Consider the following 18,469-nt stretch of genomic DNA (forward strand, 5'->3'; position numbering starts at 1 on the left):
CCTGGAGATAGAAAAATCATAACTGCAGTGATATTCCAGCTGGGTCTTAGGTACTCTGGAGCCAGCCTTGCCTGAGATCCTGAGATAAATTGACTTTGTTCCGTATTTCGTCTGAATGTGGCTTGTGTGTTTAAAAGTGAATCAAATGTGGGTTTGGCAGCAGCATCCAGCTGTGCAGAGATACGCCCTGAGACCTGAACTTCCCCATGTGCACTTTCACCTTTCTGCACGGTCCTTCAGGCATCCTGGAAACTCCATATGCTCTCTTGCAAACAAACCGGTCTCTTTTTATGATTTTCATAGATTCATAGATTCATAGATTTCTAGGTTGGAAAAGACCTTATAGATCATCGAGTCCAACCATCCCTAATCCCCATTAAACCATATCCTCAAGTAGATCATCCACCCTATTCTTAAACACATCCAGGGATGGGGACTCAACCACCTCCCTGGGCAGCCTATTCCAGTGGCTGACAAATGGTTTTGTAGGAACATAAAAGCACGCGCTCTGGAGAATCCTCCAGATATTTACTTTTTCACTGAATTCAGTGCTACATGTTATATATTTCACTTTAGCCTCCCAAAGACCTTCCTACTGCTGCGTCTGTGTTAAGCAGGAAATGCAGCTGAGGCTTTGGCATTACTTAGCTGGGTGCTGCTCCTCAGAAAACATTAATAAAAGGATTCATGGAGACTTCAAGAGTTTTACAGTGGGTTCGCACTGGAAACATGGAAGATGTGATCCTGGATTCATTGTTGTTTATGTATTACAGTTATATGTGAGTAATTTTATTCTCCAAGTGTTCAGCCCCTGAAGGCTTTTGAAGTCCCTGGCAGCTGAAGGCACTTCACACCCATGGGTACCAGGGCCTGCTTTTACACCTCTGCTTCTGCTCTGTCCCGCTTCTTGGGGAAGCATGAAGAAGTGGAAACTGCATTTGGTGAGGTTTTCTTTTCCCTGCTGTCTTAAAACTACCAGTGCCAGGACTCCTACTGCAGTTTGAAACGCACCTTGGAGTGTGTAGAGCCTTGTCTGGAAGTTACAAGCAACAGACTTCATTCCCACCCCTGGGGAGATAGTCCTGTGGTCTTGCCCACCGTGGTGATGGGAAGAGCTTGTGTGGCCGTTCTTCACGCTTAGCTTGCTGTGCTATGTTGTACTCACACATTCATCCTTCTCTTGCTTGAACAAAGCTGTTTGTTTTCTGGGAGCTTGCATCTTTGGAAAATTCACTCCGTTTTACTGCTGTGCAGGTCAGTTTTGCACTTCAGAGAGCTCTTGTCAACTTTTACCATTTCGCTGGAAATGTTGTCTCAAACGCTTAGTACAGGTGAGGGCAACCAGGACCATTTGCTGCAGGTCTGCTTAGGAAACTACACAGCCCTGAGCATGCACTTCATTGCCGACAGATGATTTTGAGGCTTCTAGTGTCTTCTGATGCCCAGGTGAGCATGAGTGGGTTTGGAGATATTTTATCCTGGCGGATTGTCTGTTGCTTCTCTATACAGCTGTAATAAGAGGGTAAATTTGTGTGTGGAACACAGTAACTGCAGAAGTCAGGGAAACTTCAATTTTGAGACAGTGCTTTGGTCGGTGAGGCACCATCAAAGAAAAGCAGCAAGTGGCTATAAACGGAGCGGGGGAGTCTTTTGCTCTGAGATCTTTGTGGTCTATCCCCAGGAGTCACTGCTACTCAGGTGCAACTGGTGTCTCTTTGGTAGCTGTTCTCCTCCCTAATTCCGTGCCATGGGCTAGGAGTATCACAGGGCTGAATCCTCTGATCCCAAGTGGAACTACCAGGGAAGGACCTTGGTGAAGAGCACCAAGCAGGACTGAGGTGTCTACATCAGCTTTCGTAATTACCTGACTCCTCAGTGCTGCTGCTGCTGCCGCCCTCATCCCCGCCTTCAGAGGGAGGATGCTTGATATTTAATGAAGACGAGACCTTGACAAAACGTGGTGGGTGGGCTGATTTTGGCACAAGTGTAACCAAATCCAGGAGTATGTTGCATAATGAGCTGAAAGGAGCCAGCAGGTGGTTACACCAGCTGAGCTGCAGAAAGGCTCCCTCGGCACAGCTGGCCCTGGTACGCAGTCAGGACCTGGGGTAAAGTAGTGGTGCTCTGCTGCGCTCTCACGCAGGCTCGGTCAGTGAGCAAAAACCCGGTGGGTTTCTTACTGTGACAGGTCTGGAAGTGCCGAGATGGAATGTTTTAGTACGTCTGTCTGCATATAGAAGATGAATTCCTTGAGCCAGTTCAGTTTCTCTGGCTGCTGTGGCAGCGATGTGCTTTGAGGCAGTTGCTGACTCAGCTTACAAAGCCCGTGAGATCTCAGCGGCTCTGCTGTGCCAGCAGCTGGACCTGAGGGCTGTGTGCTGGGCTGAGAGCTGCCTCCTGCGCTCCAAAGACGTGCGCACCTATTAAATCTGAGGATTTGTTTTGATGGATCATCTTCTGCAGCAGAGGATTGCAAAGGAGAATCTTGTTTTTCTAGATGTTTCAGTTAAAACACTAAGTAAGCACCTTTGTATCTTCTGAGCAAGGGAGATGGGGCGCTGCCGGGGCCAGCTCTGCTCGCAGAGGGTAGCCTGGTTGAGGGTGAGCTGCAGCCAGTGAAGAGGGGTCTAGAAGACTGGCAAAAGGGTCTTGTGTGAAGCCTCGTCCGTTTGCAGCAGCAATGTCTGCTGTGACCTGTGCTGGAGCTGCATGGGAAGCAGCAAAGGTTTCTTGTCTTCTGTGGCACCTACAGTTTTCTTGCAGTAACTTGTCTTTGGGTAGCCACAGTTGGGCACAGCGGCGATCCCTGGGTCAGTATTTAATCTCAGTGTCCCTGTTTCAAAGAAGTGGCTTGTTTAACTGCCGGAGCTTTTCACGTCGGGGCTGGCTTCCTGCTTCTGTGGTGACAAACACGACGCTTTCTCTGTTGCATTGCTTTGCGCAGTGCTGCCAAGCATCTTGCTGCAGGCCGTGCTGCAGCCCCGCGCCCTGCCTGCTTACGGCCAAGGCTGCAAAGCTGTCGGTGGCTTTCTTGGATCAAGCTACTTGTTGCCATGAAGAAGATCCCTCGCCCCTAGCTGTGGTGGAAAGATTGCAACGTTCAGACATCTCTTCCCTCTGATGGGTGATCGGGCGTCCCCGCTGGTATTATTAGATCTGTCAGCCGCTTCCAGTAGCACGGACTGCACAGAGCTGCTGCCTGATCTGCAGACCCCGCGGGGCAGGGACGCGGGGGCCTGTTGGTCGCTCTCTTTTCCCTTTCTGATCTCAGCAGGTAGCTGTAGCCAGTGCTCTTCTGCCAGAATGGTACCTGGTACCAGCAGCGCAGGCTTCTGCTCACCCCGTTCTGTCCAGCGTTTGCGTGAGAGCCTCGAGGAAGCCTCTGGAGAGCTGCAGGGCACAGCAGCATGGTTTGCGTGCAGATGACCTGCCTGTCTCTGTCATACGCTCTGGATGATGCAGTTTGGCGCCCCAGAGGATGTCAAAATGAGATGAGGAAGAGATGTCAGCGCCCGTGTGCTGGTCCGTATTGGGCAGGCAGGAATGACTGCGAGTTAGACGAGAAACTGGAGGAGATTGCAGCTGCAGTGACCAGCAGCCATGTCTGCAGCCCACTGGGCCTGTTCCCTGTGCTGTAGCTCCTGATTTGGGATTAGATATTCCTGCAGTTTTCCTAGTTCTCTCCTCCTAGGGCTGCTGAGGCACACTCGGTGCACCACCTTGCTCGCTTGTCAAGCCTTTGTGTGGGAGTGCATCGCTGTCATGTCTGTGTCTCGGCCGAGGTGCCAGCCGGGTTGCAGAACTCTCCTGGAGCAGCTGTGCCCGCAGCAGTGCCCAGCATCCCTGCAGCACACTGCCCTGGCCGCCTTCGGGCTCGTCTGGTCCGCTCGGTCCCTGTCCAGCCAGCGAGGACATAGCAGCTGTCGGTGTCCTCTGCAGGTGCTTCAGGGCTACTGTTTTATGGACTGCTAATTTAGGATCCGAGTAAAAGCAGCCTAAGTGAAAGACACATAGTGTGCTCCCGGCCTCTTGTTCCAGGACCATCTCATAGAGCGTTCGGATCCTCTGGGTGGGTTTCTGCCATGGTCCACGGCGGTGCACGTGTTTTCTCGGTGGGCATACCTCTCTGAGCAGCCCCTGCGCACTACTCCCGCTCCATCGAGTGATCTGGAAGTCCTGTCACTCAGTATTCACCTCTCCCTCTGTCTACAATTTCTTATAGGAATTTTGTTTTACTTTGGCTCTTTGATAAAAATGTTGCCATATCCTCTGGATCCAGTCCTTCCAAGACTGCATGTGAACACATCTTCCCGTGTGATTTGTTCAGTTTCATCTCATGACTGGTAGTGGCAGTTCCTTCACCTGTTCTGCATGTGCTGTCTTGAAAGTTTAACTTTTTAAGCAAAGTTCTGTCTTCTACAGGTTCTGTCTTCTGGTTGCCCAGAGAAGCTGTGGCTGCCCCATCCCTGGAAGTGTTCAAGGCCAGGCTGGATGAGGCTTTGAGCAACCTGGTGTAGTGGAGGGTGTCCCTGCCCATGGCAGGGGGGTTGAAACTAGATGATCTTTGAGGTCCCTTCCAACCCAAACCATTCTATGATTCTATGTACTTGTATGTATATCTAAGTTATATACGTTACCTAAATCTGTTACATCAGCATGATTAGTTTTATCAGCCAAAATCATAGTATCTCCAAGAGCAGATGTTGAGTTGAATTGGCAAGATCTGCTTCCATAAGCCCATGACAACGGACGTTAATTGTCCATCCTTTTCATTTCAGCCCCTGTAACATCTGGCCAGTCTTTTATTTTTCTGCCAGGTCTGTGGTTGTCAGGTCACCTGGCATTCCCTTTTGAGTTCTCATTAAAATGCTGGGCTTACTCCTGTTTCTCTCGTAGGTCACTTATTTTTCTCTGATCTTCCTTTTTTGTTTATCCTCCCATCTTCCTCCCGCTTTGCGTTTCTGAGAGCACAGTCGGAACAGAGCTGTCTCTTTGTTGCCTAGATCCGTAGCATTGAACTTTTTGCAGCGCTGTTTTAGCAGCAACCGTTTTGCAAGGTTTCTGTTCTTTGTCAATGGCAGCTTGATCCCTTTTCTGCAGGCACGTTTGAAAAGTCCCTCGTCTGCTGTTTCTTTCTTTCTCTCAAATCTCACCACCTCTTTGCTTCCTGCTGCTTTCCCTCTGCCTCTCCCTTTGCTAAGCTGATGGCTAGCTGCTTCCCACCCTGCTCCTGCTTTCCCCTCGATTCCCGTGCTCCCCTTTCCTTCATGGAGCTTTGCTGCTGTGTGCGTTTCTCCTTGTCATGCCCAGCTACCCGCACAGCCTCCCTTTGGCTGGAAGAATGGGAGGGGAGCTGGGATGTGCTCACAGGGAGATCAAGAGGTGAGTGGCTGTTCCAGCTCTGCTGTAAACCCATCCTCCTGCAGCCAGGAGGGACGGAGCACGCGTGGCTCTCTTGCCTTGCCCGTAGCCACAGGAGGGCAGGCAGGCTCTCCAGCACGGTGCTCACACGGGCCCCTCTGTGCCCCGCCGTAGGGAAGAGCTCATCCAGTACAGTCGTAAGGACACTCCTGGACCCTGCAGCTGGACCCCCCTGCCTGCCTGCGGTCTGCCCTGCTCCCGTCTCTGCCACCCTTTTGTGGCAGTGTCCTGGTTTCGCTGGGAGAGAATCCCAGAATCAGTTTTCTGTTCAGACAAGCTGAGTTTTTGAGAAGACTGCAGCACCCAATTTGGTGAGAACAAAGTTGATAAACACTGTGGTTTAGTTTGTAGGCAGCCGTGGTACCCAGGTATCTGTAGTGCTCAAGGATTTTTGAACTTGTTTTGCTAAAGACCCGGATGCCCAAGAACCTGGGGGGATCGTGGCCAGGGTGGATTGACATGTGAATTGGCAAACGGGTATTCCGTACCGTGTAAGGTCATGCTCGCTATACATTGGAAAGTTTCTTGGGGACGCTCTCTCTCTTCCTCTTCCTCAGTGGTTGCCGTCCCTGGAGGTTCTTGCCTGTTATCCTGCTCCCAAGGCATAATCTCTCCATAATCTCTCTTTCTTCTGGGACTGTGGTGTCAGGACTTTCCTGCTCTGGGATCGCTGACTGGGAATGGGCTGGACTTCGGTCAAGGGGTGGTGAGCAGTTGCACTGTACATCACTTGTCTGTATATTATTGTTGTTACCATTATTACTTTTTATTCTATTGTATCTTTATTTCAGTTACTAGATAGTTCTTATCTTCCCAGGTGAGCTGGCCTATGGTGTCTGAGGGCAGGGAGGGAGAGCAGATCGATGCTCCTGTGATCCAAGAGGAACGGGTCAAGGATCTGCTCCTTCGGCTAGATGCCCACAAGTCTATGGGGCCTGATGGTATCCACCCGAGAGTCCTGAGAGAGCTGGCGGATGTCATTGCCAAACCCCTGTCCATTATCTTTGGGCAGTCTTGGCTCACTGGGGAAGTTCCGCTGGACTGGGGCTGGCAGATGTTACCCCCATTTACAAAAAAGGGCGGAAGGAGGATCCGGGGAACTACAGGCCTGTCAGTCTGACCTCGGTGACGGGCAAAGTCATGGAACAGGTTATCTTGAGTGCTATTAATGAGCACATACAGGTTAGCCGGGTGATCAGGCCCAGTCAACATGGGTTTATGAAAGGCAGGTCTTGCCAATCAAACCTGATCACCTTCTATGACAGGGTGACCCGCCTGGTTGACGAGGGAAGGGCTGTGGATGTAGTTTTCCTGGACCTCAGTAAAGCCTTTGATACAGTTTCTCATAGTGTTCTGGTTGCGAAACTGGTAACTGCTGGCCTGGATAGGTACACCCTCCTTTGGGTTAAAAACTGGCTGGATGGCCGGGCCCAAAGAGTGGTGGTAAATGGGGCTAAATCCGGCTGGAGGCCGGTCACCAGTGGGGTTCCCCAGGGCTCAGTGCTGGGTCCGGTTCTGTTTAACATCTTTATCAATGACCTGGATGAGGGGATGGAATGTACCCTCAGTAAATTTGCGGACGACACCAAGCTGGGAGGCTGTGTCGATCTGCTCGAGGGTAGGGAGGCTCTTCAGAGGGATTTGAACAGACTGGATCGTTGGGCTGAGGCCAATGGCATGAGCTTTAATAAGGCCAAGTGCAGAGTCCTTCACTTGGGGTATAAAAACCCCAAGCATCGCTATAGGCTCGGGGAGGAGTGGCTGGAGAGCTGCCTGGCGGAGAAGGACCTGGGGGTGTTGGTTGACTACCGGCTTGATATGAGCCAGCAGTGTGCCCAGGTGGCCAAAAAGGCCAATGGGATACTGGCATGTATCAAGAATAGTGTGACCAGCAGGAGCAGGGAAGTGATCCTGCCCCTGTACTCGGCACTGGTGAGGCCGCACCTGGAATATTGTGCCCAGTTTTGGGCCCCTCGCTTTAAGAGAGATATTGAGCTCCTGGAGCGGGTCCAGAGAAGGGCGACTAAACTGGTCAAGGGGCTGGAAAATAAAACTTATGAGGAGCGGCTGAGGGAGTTGGGGCTGTTTAGCCTGGAGAAGAGGAGGCTGAGGGGAGACCTGATTACGGCCTATAAATACTTGAGAAGGGATGGTGGGGAGGTGGGGGAAGGGCTCTTTACATTAGTGATGGGTGATAGAACAAGAGGAAATGGGTATAAGCTTAGTCAGGGGAGATTCAGGTTGGATGTTAGGAAGTATTTCTTCTCTGAAAGGGTTGTCAGCCACTGGAACAGGCTGCCCAGGGAGGTGGTTGAGTCCCCATCCCTGGATGTGTTTAAGAATAGGGTGGATGATCTACTTGGGGACATGGTTTAATGGGGGATTAGGGACGGTTGGACTCGATGATCTCTAAGGTCTTTTCCAACCTAGGAATTCTGTGATTCTATGATTCAACCCATGGGTCTTCCTTCCTTTTCCTGATTCCCGTCCTCGAGCGGAGGGGTTGTTGGGTAATAGAACAGCTGGCTGTTGTTTAGCCCCAGATACTGGCTAGATATAGACAGGCTGTCCTTTAGTTTTTCTCAGTTTCTAGCTCTAATTTTTCTTTCTTGTGACCTGTGAGCCGGGTCATCATGTCCTACATCATTCTTTGCCTCTTATATAAAAACCTAAAATGCTGGACTGATCTCTCACAAGTTGCACTGTTCTTTCTGGTCCCCCTTGCTGAGCTGAACTACAGAAATTCACTATCTCTTACTCTGTTTAATCTTCTTCCTCTTCTAATAGCACCTTCATGATCACAAAAAATGTCTCCTGTAGTGTTGATTAGTGAGCTGCTGGACTGTTCCTGGCTTTGAAAAATCTTTCAGCTGCAGTAGGAGTGGATGCTTCGGTTGAGTTGTTGGCCATCCATCCAAGTTATCCAGTGTGCTCTTGGCAGCCTGGTGCTCTGGCCACTGTTCGCTCATGCCATGCACGTCTTCCTGTACCAAGATAACTGCTCTGCTGATCAGGACCCACGTCTTCCTGAAGGGCTTATCTCAAGGCTGTGGCATCATATTTTCGGTGATGTAGCACACACACTAGATACATAATGCTGTTTGTGCTGCTCATTATGTGTTGGTAATGCTCTGAGAGTGAGCACGTTGAGCGAAAGCTTCCCTTTTCCTCTGCTTGTTGTTTGTCCCTGTGCTTACGTGTGAAAGCAGAGCTTTCTAGGTAGGATGGGCATAAACAATTGACCTCAGTGCCAAAATGGGCCTAAGCTCCCTCTCAGGAAGCTTGTAGCATTGGCCAGACCTCATGGGTAAGAGCTCGTTGAGGTTTGCCAGGGCTCATCAGCACATCCTGCTGTTCTGGAGGTGGTCCTGCTGCTGGGAGGTGTGAGTGAGATCCCCAGCAGTCTGCTGCTCTGCGGCTTTTCTGTGTCTGGATTGGTTCTGGTTTGTGTCCCAGGATTTGCCTCAGGAATTCAGTTGCTCAAGAGTGCATTTGCTTCTGGGAGGACCAGCCTCTTTAAATGATTACTGCTCTCTTTCAGGAGAAGAAGTTGCCCTGTACTGTGCCAAGTATCTTCCTGAGATAATCAAAGACCAGAAGGCCTATAAGGAAGGCAAATTGCAAAAGGTAAGAATCCGACTCTGCCCTGAACCAAGTAAGCACCAGTGCGGAGGAAAGCCCTTGAGAGGTACCTAATACTTATGTAGAGGGCCTTGTCCCTCCCAGATCTGTCTGCCATGTCTTCCATTTTCATTTCCCTTCCTTGCTTCTAGGAGTGTCCACCAGGTGTCGATTGTATTTTCAAAGATAACCCTCCTTCTATTTTCCAGCTTGCTTTTTTTTTTCTTTTTAAAGATTTTTCAGACTCCTTCTAGTCAAAGGTGTGGGCTGGTTCTTTGAGTGGTTTTGGTGGGGGTTTTTGTGGGGGGCTGGGGCAGCTTCTGTCGGAGGTGGGACGTTAGTTCATGTCTTGCTTCCATCAAGCAGTCCCTCTGTTGTAATTCTCCCTCATGGCACTAATGCCTGAGCTGACATCCGGTATCCCGTGGGTCGGTGCTGGGATCCGTGTGGGCGAGGGGAGGGCAGTCCCTCCAGAACCCTTATAGAATCATAGAATGGTTTGGGTTGGAAGGGACCTCAAGGATCATCTAGTTCCAACGCCCCTGCCATAGGCAGGGAAACCCTCCACTACACTACTCATTTACATTTAGACTGGGGATAGCCTACAGAGCAAAGCTGAGTCAGTGGCTCATGCTCTGGACTGAAACACCTGAGCACGGAGCTTTGCCGATCCCAGACTGGCTGTGCTCTCTGGGTAGCGGAGCCTGTGCGCTGAGCTGTTCCACACGGAGGCTTCGAATGCTGCCCTGTCGCCAGGGCCCCTCTTGGCTCCAGCAAGCCTGTTGACTCAGTGTGCCATAGGACCCTCCTAGAGAAGTTGTGAAAGTGTGGGCTGGATGAGCAGACAGGGAGGTGCATGGACAACTGGCTGCACGACCAGTTGGGCCCAGAGGGTGGTGATCAGTGGCGCCAAGTCCAGCTGGAGGCCAGTAAGGACCAGCCTACCCCGGGGCTCAGCACTGGCTCCAGTCCTATTCAATGTCTTCATTAGTGATCTGGAGGATGGGGCAGAGCGTACCCTCAGCGAGTCTGCAGGTGACACCGAGCTGGGAGAGCAGCTGTGCAGCAGAGGCTTGTGCTGCTCCGTTGTGCAGAGGGCTCTGGGCAGGCTGGGAGTTGGGCTGGCAGGAGCCTCCTGAGATCCAGCAAGGCCAAGTGCAAGGTCCTGCCCCTGGGGAGGAACAGCCCCGCAGCACCAGAACACACTGGGGCCGCCTGGCTGGGAAGCAGCTCAGCAGAAAAGGCCCCAGGGGTCCTGGTGGACACCAAGTTGGCGGTGAACCAGCTACGTGCCCTTGTGCAAAGGTGGCAAATGGTGCCCTGGGCTGCGTGGGGCAAAGCGCTGCTGGTGGAGGCAGCTTCCCCTCTGCTTACCGCTGGTGAGGCTGCCCTGGGAGTGCTGGGTCCAGTCTGGGCTCCCCGGTATGAGAGAGATGTGGGCAGACTGGAGAGAGCCCAGGGCAGGACTGGAGCATCTCCCATGAGGAAGGGCTGCGGGAGCAGGGACTGCTCAGCCTGGAGCAGAGGAGGCTCAGGGGGATGGAATCCGTGGCTGTAAGTACCTGGGGGAGGTGCCAAGAGGTTGGAGCCAGGCTTTGCCAGTGGTGCCCAGTGCCAGGACTGGAGGCAACAGGTACAAACTGCCCCATGGGAGGTTCCCTCTAAACATCAGGAAACACTTTTCAGTGGGAGGGTGACCAAGCTCTGGCACAGGCTGCCCAGGGAGGTGATGGAGTCTCCGTCTTTGGAGCTATTCAGAAGCTGTCTGGACATAGTCCTGGGCAACTGGCTCTGGGTGTCCCTGCTGGAGCAGGGTGTTGGATCAGGTGGACCGCAGAGGTCCCTGCCAGCCTCAGCCATTCCGTGATTCTGTATGGTGTGTGTTCTGGAAGAGGCTCAAGTGCACAGCATGGCACACAGGCATCCCGTAAGGAAAACGAAACTGTGCACACTCTCATGTCTGTGTTCATACATAGGCCCTGGAAGATGCTTTCTTAGCCATAGATGCCAAGCTCACCACTGAAGAGGTGATTAAAGAGCTCTCCCAGATGGCTGGGCGACCCCAAGATGATGAAGATGAGAAGGAGAAAGTTGCTGATGAAGATGATGGTAAGTCAGATGCCACTGAATAGACAAGACTGCAGCTGCCGGACAGGGACTGAGAGCAGTTGGGCCAGGTGTCCTTTAGTGCAGAGGGTTTTCTATCCAAATTTCTCAGTTAAATTTCAGCTGGAGTTGAACTGCCACCCCTCAGCACTGTTCACTGCTTTGGGCTGGTGCTTGGGGAATTCTCCTTCACTTGGTAGACTAATCCTGTGAGTTACAAACCAGTCTGTCACGGTTTTCCGTAGGGCTTCCTCCATGGGGTGCGGGGTTCTAGGATGTGTCAGAAGCCTCTGAACTGGGAAGTGGGCTAAGTTGTGGAAGTGAAACAGTATGTGCAGGGCTTCGCTCTCACAGGCTGGTGGCAGACACCAGCAGCAGATGGGATTGAAGCAGATTCTCTTCTCTTCAGCAATTCTCTTTCTCACAAAGAAGCAAGTTGCTTTTCCACCAGCAAGTAGTTGCCAGACCATGAATCCAGCAAGAAGGTGAATCCCAGGGCAGAATCCTGTGCTGCTCTTGGCAGAAAGTCTTGGGACTAGCCTTGAAGCAGATCTAAAGCCATACCGTCACCTTGAGTGCTGCGTATTGGTCTGAAAATGCTGAATTTGTTGGCCTTCATTCTCCAGCTGACAGAGATGAAGTGGTTTTTCGGTTGGTTTGTTGGGCTTTTTTTTTTTGTCTTGTATTTTCAGGGGTATCTGGGATATGGGTGTTTCTTTTCCTTTTGGGATTAACTAGCAAAGAAAGTTATAATGAAGGGGATGTCAATAGGGAAGCAGTGGTCATTAGCTTAGTTAGGGAAAGTCGTCCTGTTTTCTCCCTCGTGTCCCGCTTGGGAGATACTGTGTGCGCTGCCTAAAGCTGTTCTTGTTTGTAAGGGTCCAGATTACAGCGGGCTGGGGTCCCTGCGGTGCTTAAGGCCCATGGAGCAACTGCTATAACAAAAACTTCTTGTTCCCGACTGCAGCATTAATGAACAAATCCGCACATGAAAGTGGTCTGTCTGCTTCCCCCACCGCTGCAGATGAGCCCGCACTCAGAAACGTGAGGCTCTTTATCACAAACCCTACATCTGATTTAGAGCTCTGTGCTGCCTGCAAGCCTGGCAGACAGCGCCAGAGGCAGAGGCACAGGGTACCTCGCAGATGCAGCATCGAGCCCTTCCCCTGCCGTTTGCACGTTGTTCATCCGCGGCGCTGGAAGCCGCGGGACGGCGCAGGCCTGGCTGCATCTGTGCCTGCGGGTGATCAGCCTGCTGAGCGCTGCTGAAACCCAGCTGCAAGAGCAGCTTCCAGCCAGGGCAGCTCACTGCTGAGCCCCGTGTGTGGTGATGTGTCCTGCTTTCTGACCCTCTTTGTCCTCACCCCCCTCCCCCTTTCCGTTTTTAGTGGATAATGAGGAAGCTGCTCTTCTGCATGAAGAAGCCACAATGACCATTGAGGAGCTTCTCACACGTTATGGACAAAACTGCACCAAGAACCTCAAAACCAAGTCTTTAGCTCCAGCTGGGGAGAGCACTACGGAGGGGACAGGCAAGCAGCATGATGGGGAGTCAAATATGAATGGAGAGGCTGACCCAGGGGAGCTTACCGACCACAAGGAGAGGAAGAATGGGAAGCCAGATGAAGAAATCTCGGGTATTTCCTCCACCTCAGACAAAGCCAGCGCTGGAGGCAACAGCCCTGCTCTGCAGAAGCCTGAACTAGGCAAAGGTGACGAGGCCGTCACCTCTTCTACTGGGGAGGCCGGGCCCTCCTGCTCCTCTACGGGAAAGCCCCAGCGCACAACCAAATCCAAATTTTTTGAGGACAGTGAGGATGAGTCAGATGAGGTTGAGGAAGAGGAGGAAGACAGTGAGGTAGGAAACAGCACTGGGACAGAGTGGCCTTCTGGCTGGGCAGAATGCATTGCTTACTGTGGTACTTGAGCTGCGAGCCTCTGGCTCATCCTAGGTGTGTCCTAGGAGTAGGTTTTTCAGGCTGATACTTTAAGACCATCTCATGGGAGTGTCGGGGATTGTTTAGATAACCCTGAAGGAAACATACCCTCATCTGTGCAGCGGCTGTAACAAATAGCCCTTGGTCTTGCTGCATGCACCATCCCTCCATTTGCTGTGTTAGATGAACCTCAGCTGCTCTGATTGCAGACATCAGGTGTGGGGGAAACATACCAGGTCATCTCGCTCTTCTGGGGCGAACTTGTCGTCTGTCCCCAGGACGGAGTGACCAGCTGTCTGGGGAGGGCACTGAGAGTGTCCTGTGTGACTCCTGGTGGTGTCTCTTGTTTCTTGTAGGAATGCAGTGAAGATGAGGATGGTTACAGTAGTGAAGAGGCAGAGAACGAAGATGATGAAGATGACACTGAAGAAGCAGAGGAGGATGAGGATGAAGAGGAGGAAATGTTGTTACCAGGCATGGAGGGGAAAGAGGAGGTGCAAACCCTGTTCTTGTGTTCTGCGACATAGTGTGGAGCCAAGGGCCCTTGGGGGGACTCAGCAAAGAGTTATTTCCATTCAGATGGGAATAAAACATGCCTTTTGTTCTCCCCAGGCTGAACACAGCTGCTGACAGCCCGACTTTATGCAAAAGGCTGAGGGATAAGGCATGGATCTGGGCGGCAGGTTGAGATCAGAAGAGACTGACCCTGCTGCTGGGTTTGCTGTGAGGGCTGGTGTCAGGGGAGAGTGCAGGACAATAGCAGGACTGCTCTGCTGGCACTGCTGCTCTTGGGCAGGGCATTGCTCTGCCAGGCCAAGGCTGTGGCTTGTCAGCCCAAGGCAGTGCCAGCAGATGGGCCAGGGACCCAGGATGTCAGGAAAAGAGGACTACAGCTTCCAAGGTACCAACCTCCTCTCTTTAGAGAGATGTCATAGAATCATAGAATGGTTTGGGTTGGAAGGGACCTCAAAGATCATCTAGTTCCAACCCCCCTGCCATGGGCAGGGACACCCTTCACTACACCAGGTTGCCCAAAGCCCCATCCAACCTGGCCTTGATCACTTCCAGGGATGGGGCAGCCACAGCTTCTCTGGGCAACCTGTGCCAGTGCCTCACCACCCTCTGAGTGAAAAATTTTTTCCTTATATCTAATCTAAATCTGCCCTCTTTCAGTTTAAAGCCATTGCCCCTTGTCCTGTCACTACACGCCCTTGTAAAAAGTCCCTCTCTAGCTTTCCTGTAGGCCCCCGTTAAGTACTGGAAGGCTGCAATAAGGTCACCATGGAGCCTTCTCTTCTCCAGGCTGAACAGCCCCAACTCTCTCAGCCTGTCTTCATAGCAGAGGTGCTCCAAATGCAAATGTCCTGTCTTGCAGTGAGGTTTCTGCTTGAGTTGGGCTGGAATCAACATATTAGAGCTGAGAGTATAGCAGGGCATGTTGAATGCTGGAGAATCCTGAACCACCAATGCTTTGTGAGGCTGGAAAGGAGGAGGTATTCCTTGGCCCTGCCTCTCACTGACCACGCTCCCGCTGTGTTCCACGTTTCCCTTGGGCTTTTCCCCGTTGCTCTGTATATGCTTATGGAAGAAGGGATGAGACACAGTACCTCGGGGTTTGGGACACTGCTGGGCCTGTGGCGGCCAGTGCTGGTTCCCTGATTGACCTGGTGTGGAGCAAGAGAAAGGAGTCTCAGCAAAAACATTTGTTTCTTGCAGCCTGGCTCTGACAGTGGGACAACTGCTGTCGTGGCGCTTATCCGGGGCAAGCAGCTGATCGTGGCTAATGCCGGAGACTCTCGCTGCGTGGTGTCGGAAGGTGGCAAAGCTGTCGACATGTCATACGACCACAAGCCAGAGGATGAGGTGGAGCTGGCCAGGATAAAGAATGCTGGCGGCAAGGTCACCATGGATGGGAGAGTGAATGGTGGCCTGAACCTCTCCAGGGCAATCGGTGAGCACGACGGGGGTGAACGCTGGCAAGCCTGGCCTCAGAGTGCTGTGCTCAGGGCATCCGTGCTTCCAGCACTTGCCAGCCACGAAGTTTAAGGAATAATTTGTGACTGAATGACGAGTAGAACCTATTCAGTATTTGATGTGGTGAGGTTTCAGTCTAATTAGAGAATGGCCGTGAAACTGGCAGGCGTCAGTGGAAAGCAACACCGAGCACCTACATGGCTCCAGCACAGGATGGAGTGTGTGAAGCCTCTGAAGCTGTGGTGCCAACAGGTGGCTTGTCAGAAACCGCCTCATATCAACTGTCTTAGAAACAGACCGTTGATTTTTGAACAGGACTTTTTCCTGTTAGGAGGCTGTTGCTCCCTGGGGACCTAACGTTCTATCAGGTGGAGCTTGTTTGTTCCTGAGCCAGCCTTGCCTTTGGCTTGCACAAACTCCATCTCCCTTGCTGCAGTGCTTTAGACAGCACCTGGCTGCTATTCCTACTCGTCCTTTGGTCTCTTACGAGCAATGTTGGAGTAAGTAATGGCTCAGGAGATGGGGCCTGTCTGTTAGTAGCCAAACAAGGTCTTGGCCCAGTCAATGGCTACCGTCTGAGCAGATAGGATGCTGGGAGACATTAAGGAAAGGGTAGTGAATGACACTGAGAATATACTGGGAAATACACAGAGAAGAGAAGGAAACCGGCAGCTAAGGGTGTGAGTGGAGAGTACTTGTGTAGAAAGACCAAAACCATGGACATTATTATCCTAGGGTAAAGAGATAAAAACACATTCAGGACAAAAACTAGGAGTCTGTTTATCTAGGCAGACCCTGGCATTTCCACCTACTATTCTACCATTTTGCGTGGCCCTTCCTAGGAATGTTATTCCAGATAAGCCTGCTAGTCAGAGCTGAGGATCAGTTTTCTCAAGTGAGCTTTGGCCACTGAGGGTTTGGGAAGACCTGAACCCAGCTGTGAGATGAGGGCATCGCACTGAGACATCTGGCCCTGGACAGCTTCTGGAAAATGAGCATCTAGTGTTGCCACAGCAAAGCCAAGCTAGTGCTGGGGTGAGCTGCAAATCCTGCTCCAAGACATGAGAGAGCTCATCCCGTGAGCAGTGCTGCAGGATCTCAGCCGGTGGTGTTTGATGCCGTGTGCCGTTGGCCTGGTGTTGCCTCGGAAATGGGGGAGGTGGCACTTTGGGGTGTAGAGACTGAACTATCAAAGAAGCTCTTTCCCATTGTTTAGTAACAACGCGTTGGGCTTGCCGAAGCTGGTGCCTTGGGCACGTGACAGATTTCTCTGTCTGATGTGCCTACTGCCTGATCTGCTCTGGCTGTGGGAGCACTTGTGCTGATTCTGCTGGGGTTGCCCTTTGGCAGGGCAGTGTTTCTCACTGTTTGGGGTGGGCAGCACTGCCAGGGCCCAGCCACAGCAAAAATCGATCCTCCTCTACACTACAGGCGATCACTTTTACAAGCGGAACAAGAATCTGCCTCCAGAAGAACAGATGATCTCTGCCTTGCCTGACATCAAAGTGCTGACAATAAATGATGACCACGACTTCATGGTCATTGCCTGTGATGGAATCTGGTGAGTAGTGAGGGAGCAGTTGTGCCTTTTGGGCGTCACTCCTCCGGTCTTCCTCTGGAGCTGGGCTTCAGGAAGGCCCACGGGCCCTGGGTGCTAATCAGCCCTTTTTCTCCTGTGGCCTCAGAGAGTTAAGTTGGGCCCTGGGAGCTGTTCTCAGCTGGAGGGACATCAGAGTGTGCTGAGCACTGAACCCTCCCGTTCCTCACTGCATGAAGCCTTGTTCCCATCAGCTCCCTGACACAGTGAGGCTCTCAGGACACTATGGCATGACTGCTCCCTTTACTTGCCCTTCTGACCTCTCCACTCTGCAGGAATGTGATGAGCAGCCAAGAAGTGGTGGATTTCATCCAGTCCAAGATCACCCAAAAGGATGAGAATGGAGTCCTGAGGCCACTCTCCTCCATTGTAGAAGAGGTAAGGCCCAGAGCTTCACTATCCCTCGGCACTCAGTGTTTCTGCATCCCAGCCTGGTGCCTGACTGCCCTCCCTCTCCATCAGACTGGTTTGTCCAGCACTTGCGGTGTCTGGCAGCCTGGGGGCAGCAGTGCTGGCTGGAACAGGAGCAGAAACGCCTCTGAACTGGGACGCGGCTCCTTTGGCACCCTGACCAGTGCTTCTGACCTCTAGGATGCTGTCAAGCTGAAGGAGTTTCTGTCCACTTTCAGAAAGCCGGGGCTGCTGAGGCTGTTTCTGTCCCGTGTCCTGTTGGGAAGAGCATTGGAGCCCAGCTTGCACCGTTCTGCTTGGCAGCCCCAAAACCACTGTCAGTTGCTGGAATGGGCCCAGTGTCTCAGGTTATTCGTAGTGCTGTGTCCATGCTCTCTGCTAACCTGTCCTGCCCTGTTCTGTCCCTTCTCAGCTGCTGGATCAGTGTTTGGCTCCAGACACCTCAGGGGACGGCACCGGCTGCGATAACATGACCTGCATCATTATCAGTTTCAAACCCCGTAACACACACCCACCTGCTGAAAGTGGGAAGCGGAAACTGGAGGACATGGCAGCACCGTCGGCACCAGCAGAAGAGAACGGCGGTGGGAACAACAAGAAGGCCAAGCTGGAATAGCAGCCCCGCACAGGGACTTGGCTGTGCGCTCACCAGACTCGTTTCTTAAACATGCTGAACTCAAGACTCCAAAGTCTTGTCCTTTTTTTAGCCTTAGCAGAGGCCTTGTTTGTCCGTGTCCTGGTCGGGGGGTGGGGGGCGGGTCTGGTTAGCGAGGGCATGTCGCACCGTTCATCTGTCACCATTCCAAAGAGGGAGTCGAGGGCAGAGCCGCGCGCGGGAGCAGCCGCCGGCCACAGCGCGGGAGCCGGCCACAGCCTGCGAGCACGGAGCCCTGTGGTTAGAAGGATGTCCCCCCATTGTCTCCATGTGGTGTTGCCATTTCTGTGCCTGTGAATTTCTGTTCAGAGGGAAGAACTTTTTCACTGTGGAGGTTTTTTTAATCTGCACCCGATTATTTAAGGCCCTTTCTGTTTTTATTTGTGAAACAATCCGGCTGTGGTGCTGCTGCCACACCTCGTTCTGTTGTACACTTTCAATCAATACTTTTTTCAAACTAAAAGCCCAGAAAACGTAGCTGTACTTTTGGTCCTTGGTTCTTTCCTGGAGGGTGGGGGGTGAGGAGGGTGGGATGGGGAGGAGAACGCCTGTCCCTGGTATCTCAGGGTGCTGTAGGGGTGCGTCTGCAGCTCACAAGAAGCAGCTGGCTTCTGCCCCATGGCTGCAGAGCACCGGCCCGTGCTGCAGTGTCTGTGCCCACCGCCCCTCCGTTGCCCTGAGATGGCTCCGCTGAGGACAGCCTGTGGCACACAGAGCAGCAGACAAGTCTCTGGAGAGAGTTTGTGT

General features: G+C 52.2%; 1 protein-coding gene across 1 annotated transcript in view; it reads left to right on the forward strand.

The window, feature by feature from the left end:
* The window catches only part of PPM1G (protein phosphatase, Mg2+/Mn2+ dependent 1G), a 28,270-nt gene extending 10,085 nt beyond the window's left edge, over positions 1-18,185 (forward strand). Inside the window, exons 3-10 of the mRNA XM_086631988.1 lie at positions 8,963-9,048; positions 11,019-11,151; positions 12,537-13,006; positions 13,442-13,579; positions 14,802-15,036; positions 16,491-16,620; positions 16,932-17,034; positions 17,480-18,185. Coding sequence (XP_086488114.1) covers positions 8,963-9,048; positions 11,019-11,151; positions 12,537-13,006; positions 13,442-13,579; positions 14,802-15,036; positions 16,491-16,620; positions 16,932-17,034; positions 17,480-17,683 — 1,499 coding nt within the window. The 3' untranslated portion in view covers positions 17,684-18,185. The remainder of the gene's footprint in view (positions 1-8,962; positions 9,049-11,018; positions 11,152-12,536; positions 13,007-13,441; positions 13,580-14,801; positions 15,037-16,490; positions 16,621-16,931; positions 17,035-17,479) is intronic.
* Positions 18,186-18,469: the final 284 nt, after the last annotated feature.

Source organism: Tauraco erythrolophus, chromosome 2 (assembly GCF_009769465.1).
Source record: "Tauraco erythrolophus isolate bTauEry1 chromosome 2, bTauEry1.pri, whole genome shotgun sequence".
NCBI lineage: Eukaryota > Metazoa > Chordata > Aves > Musophagiformes > Musophagidae > Tauraco > Tauraco erythrolophus.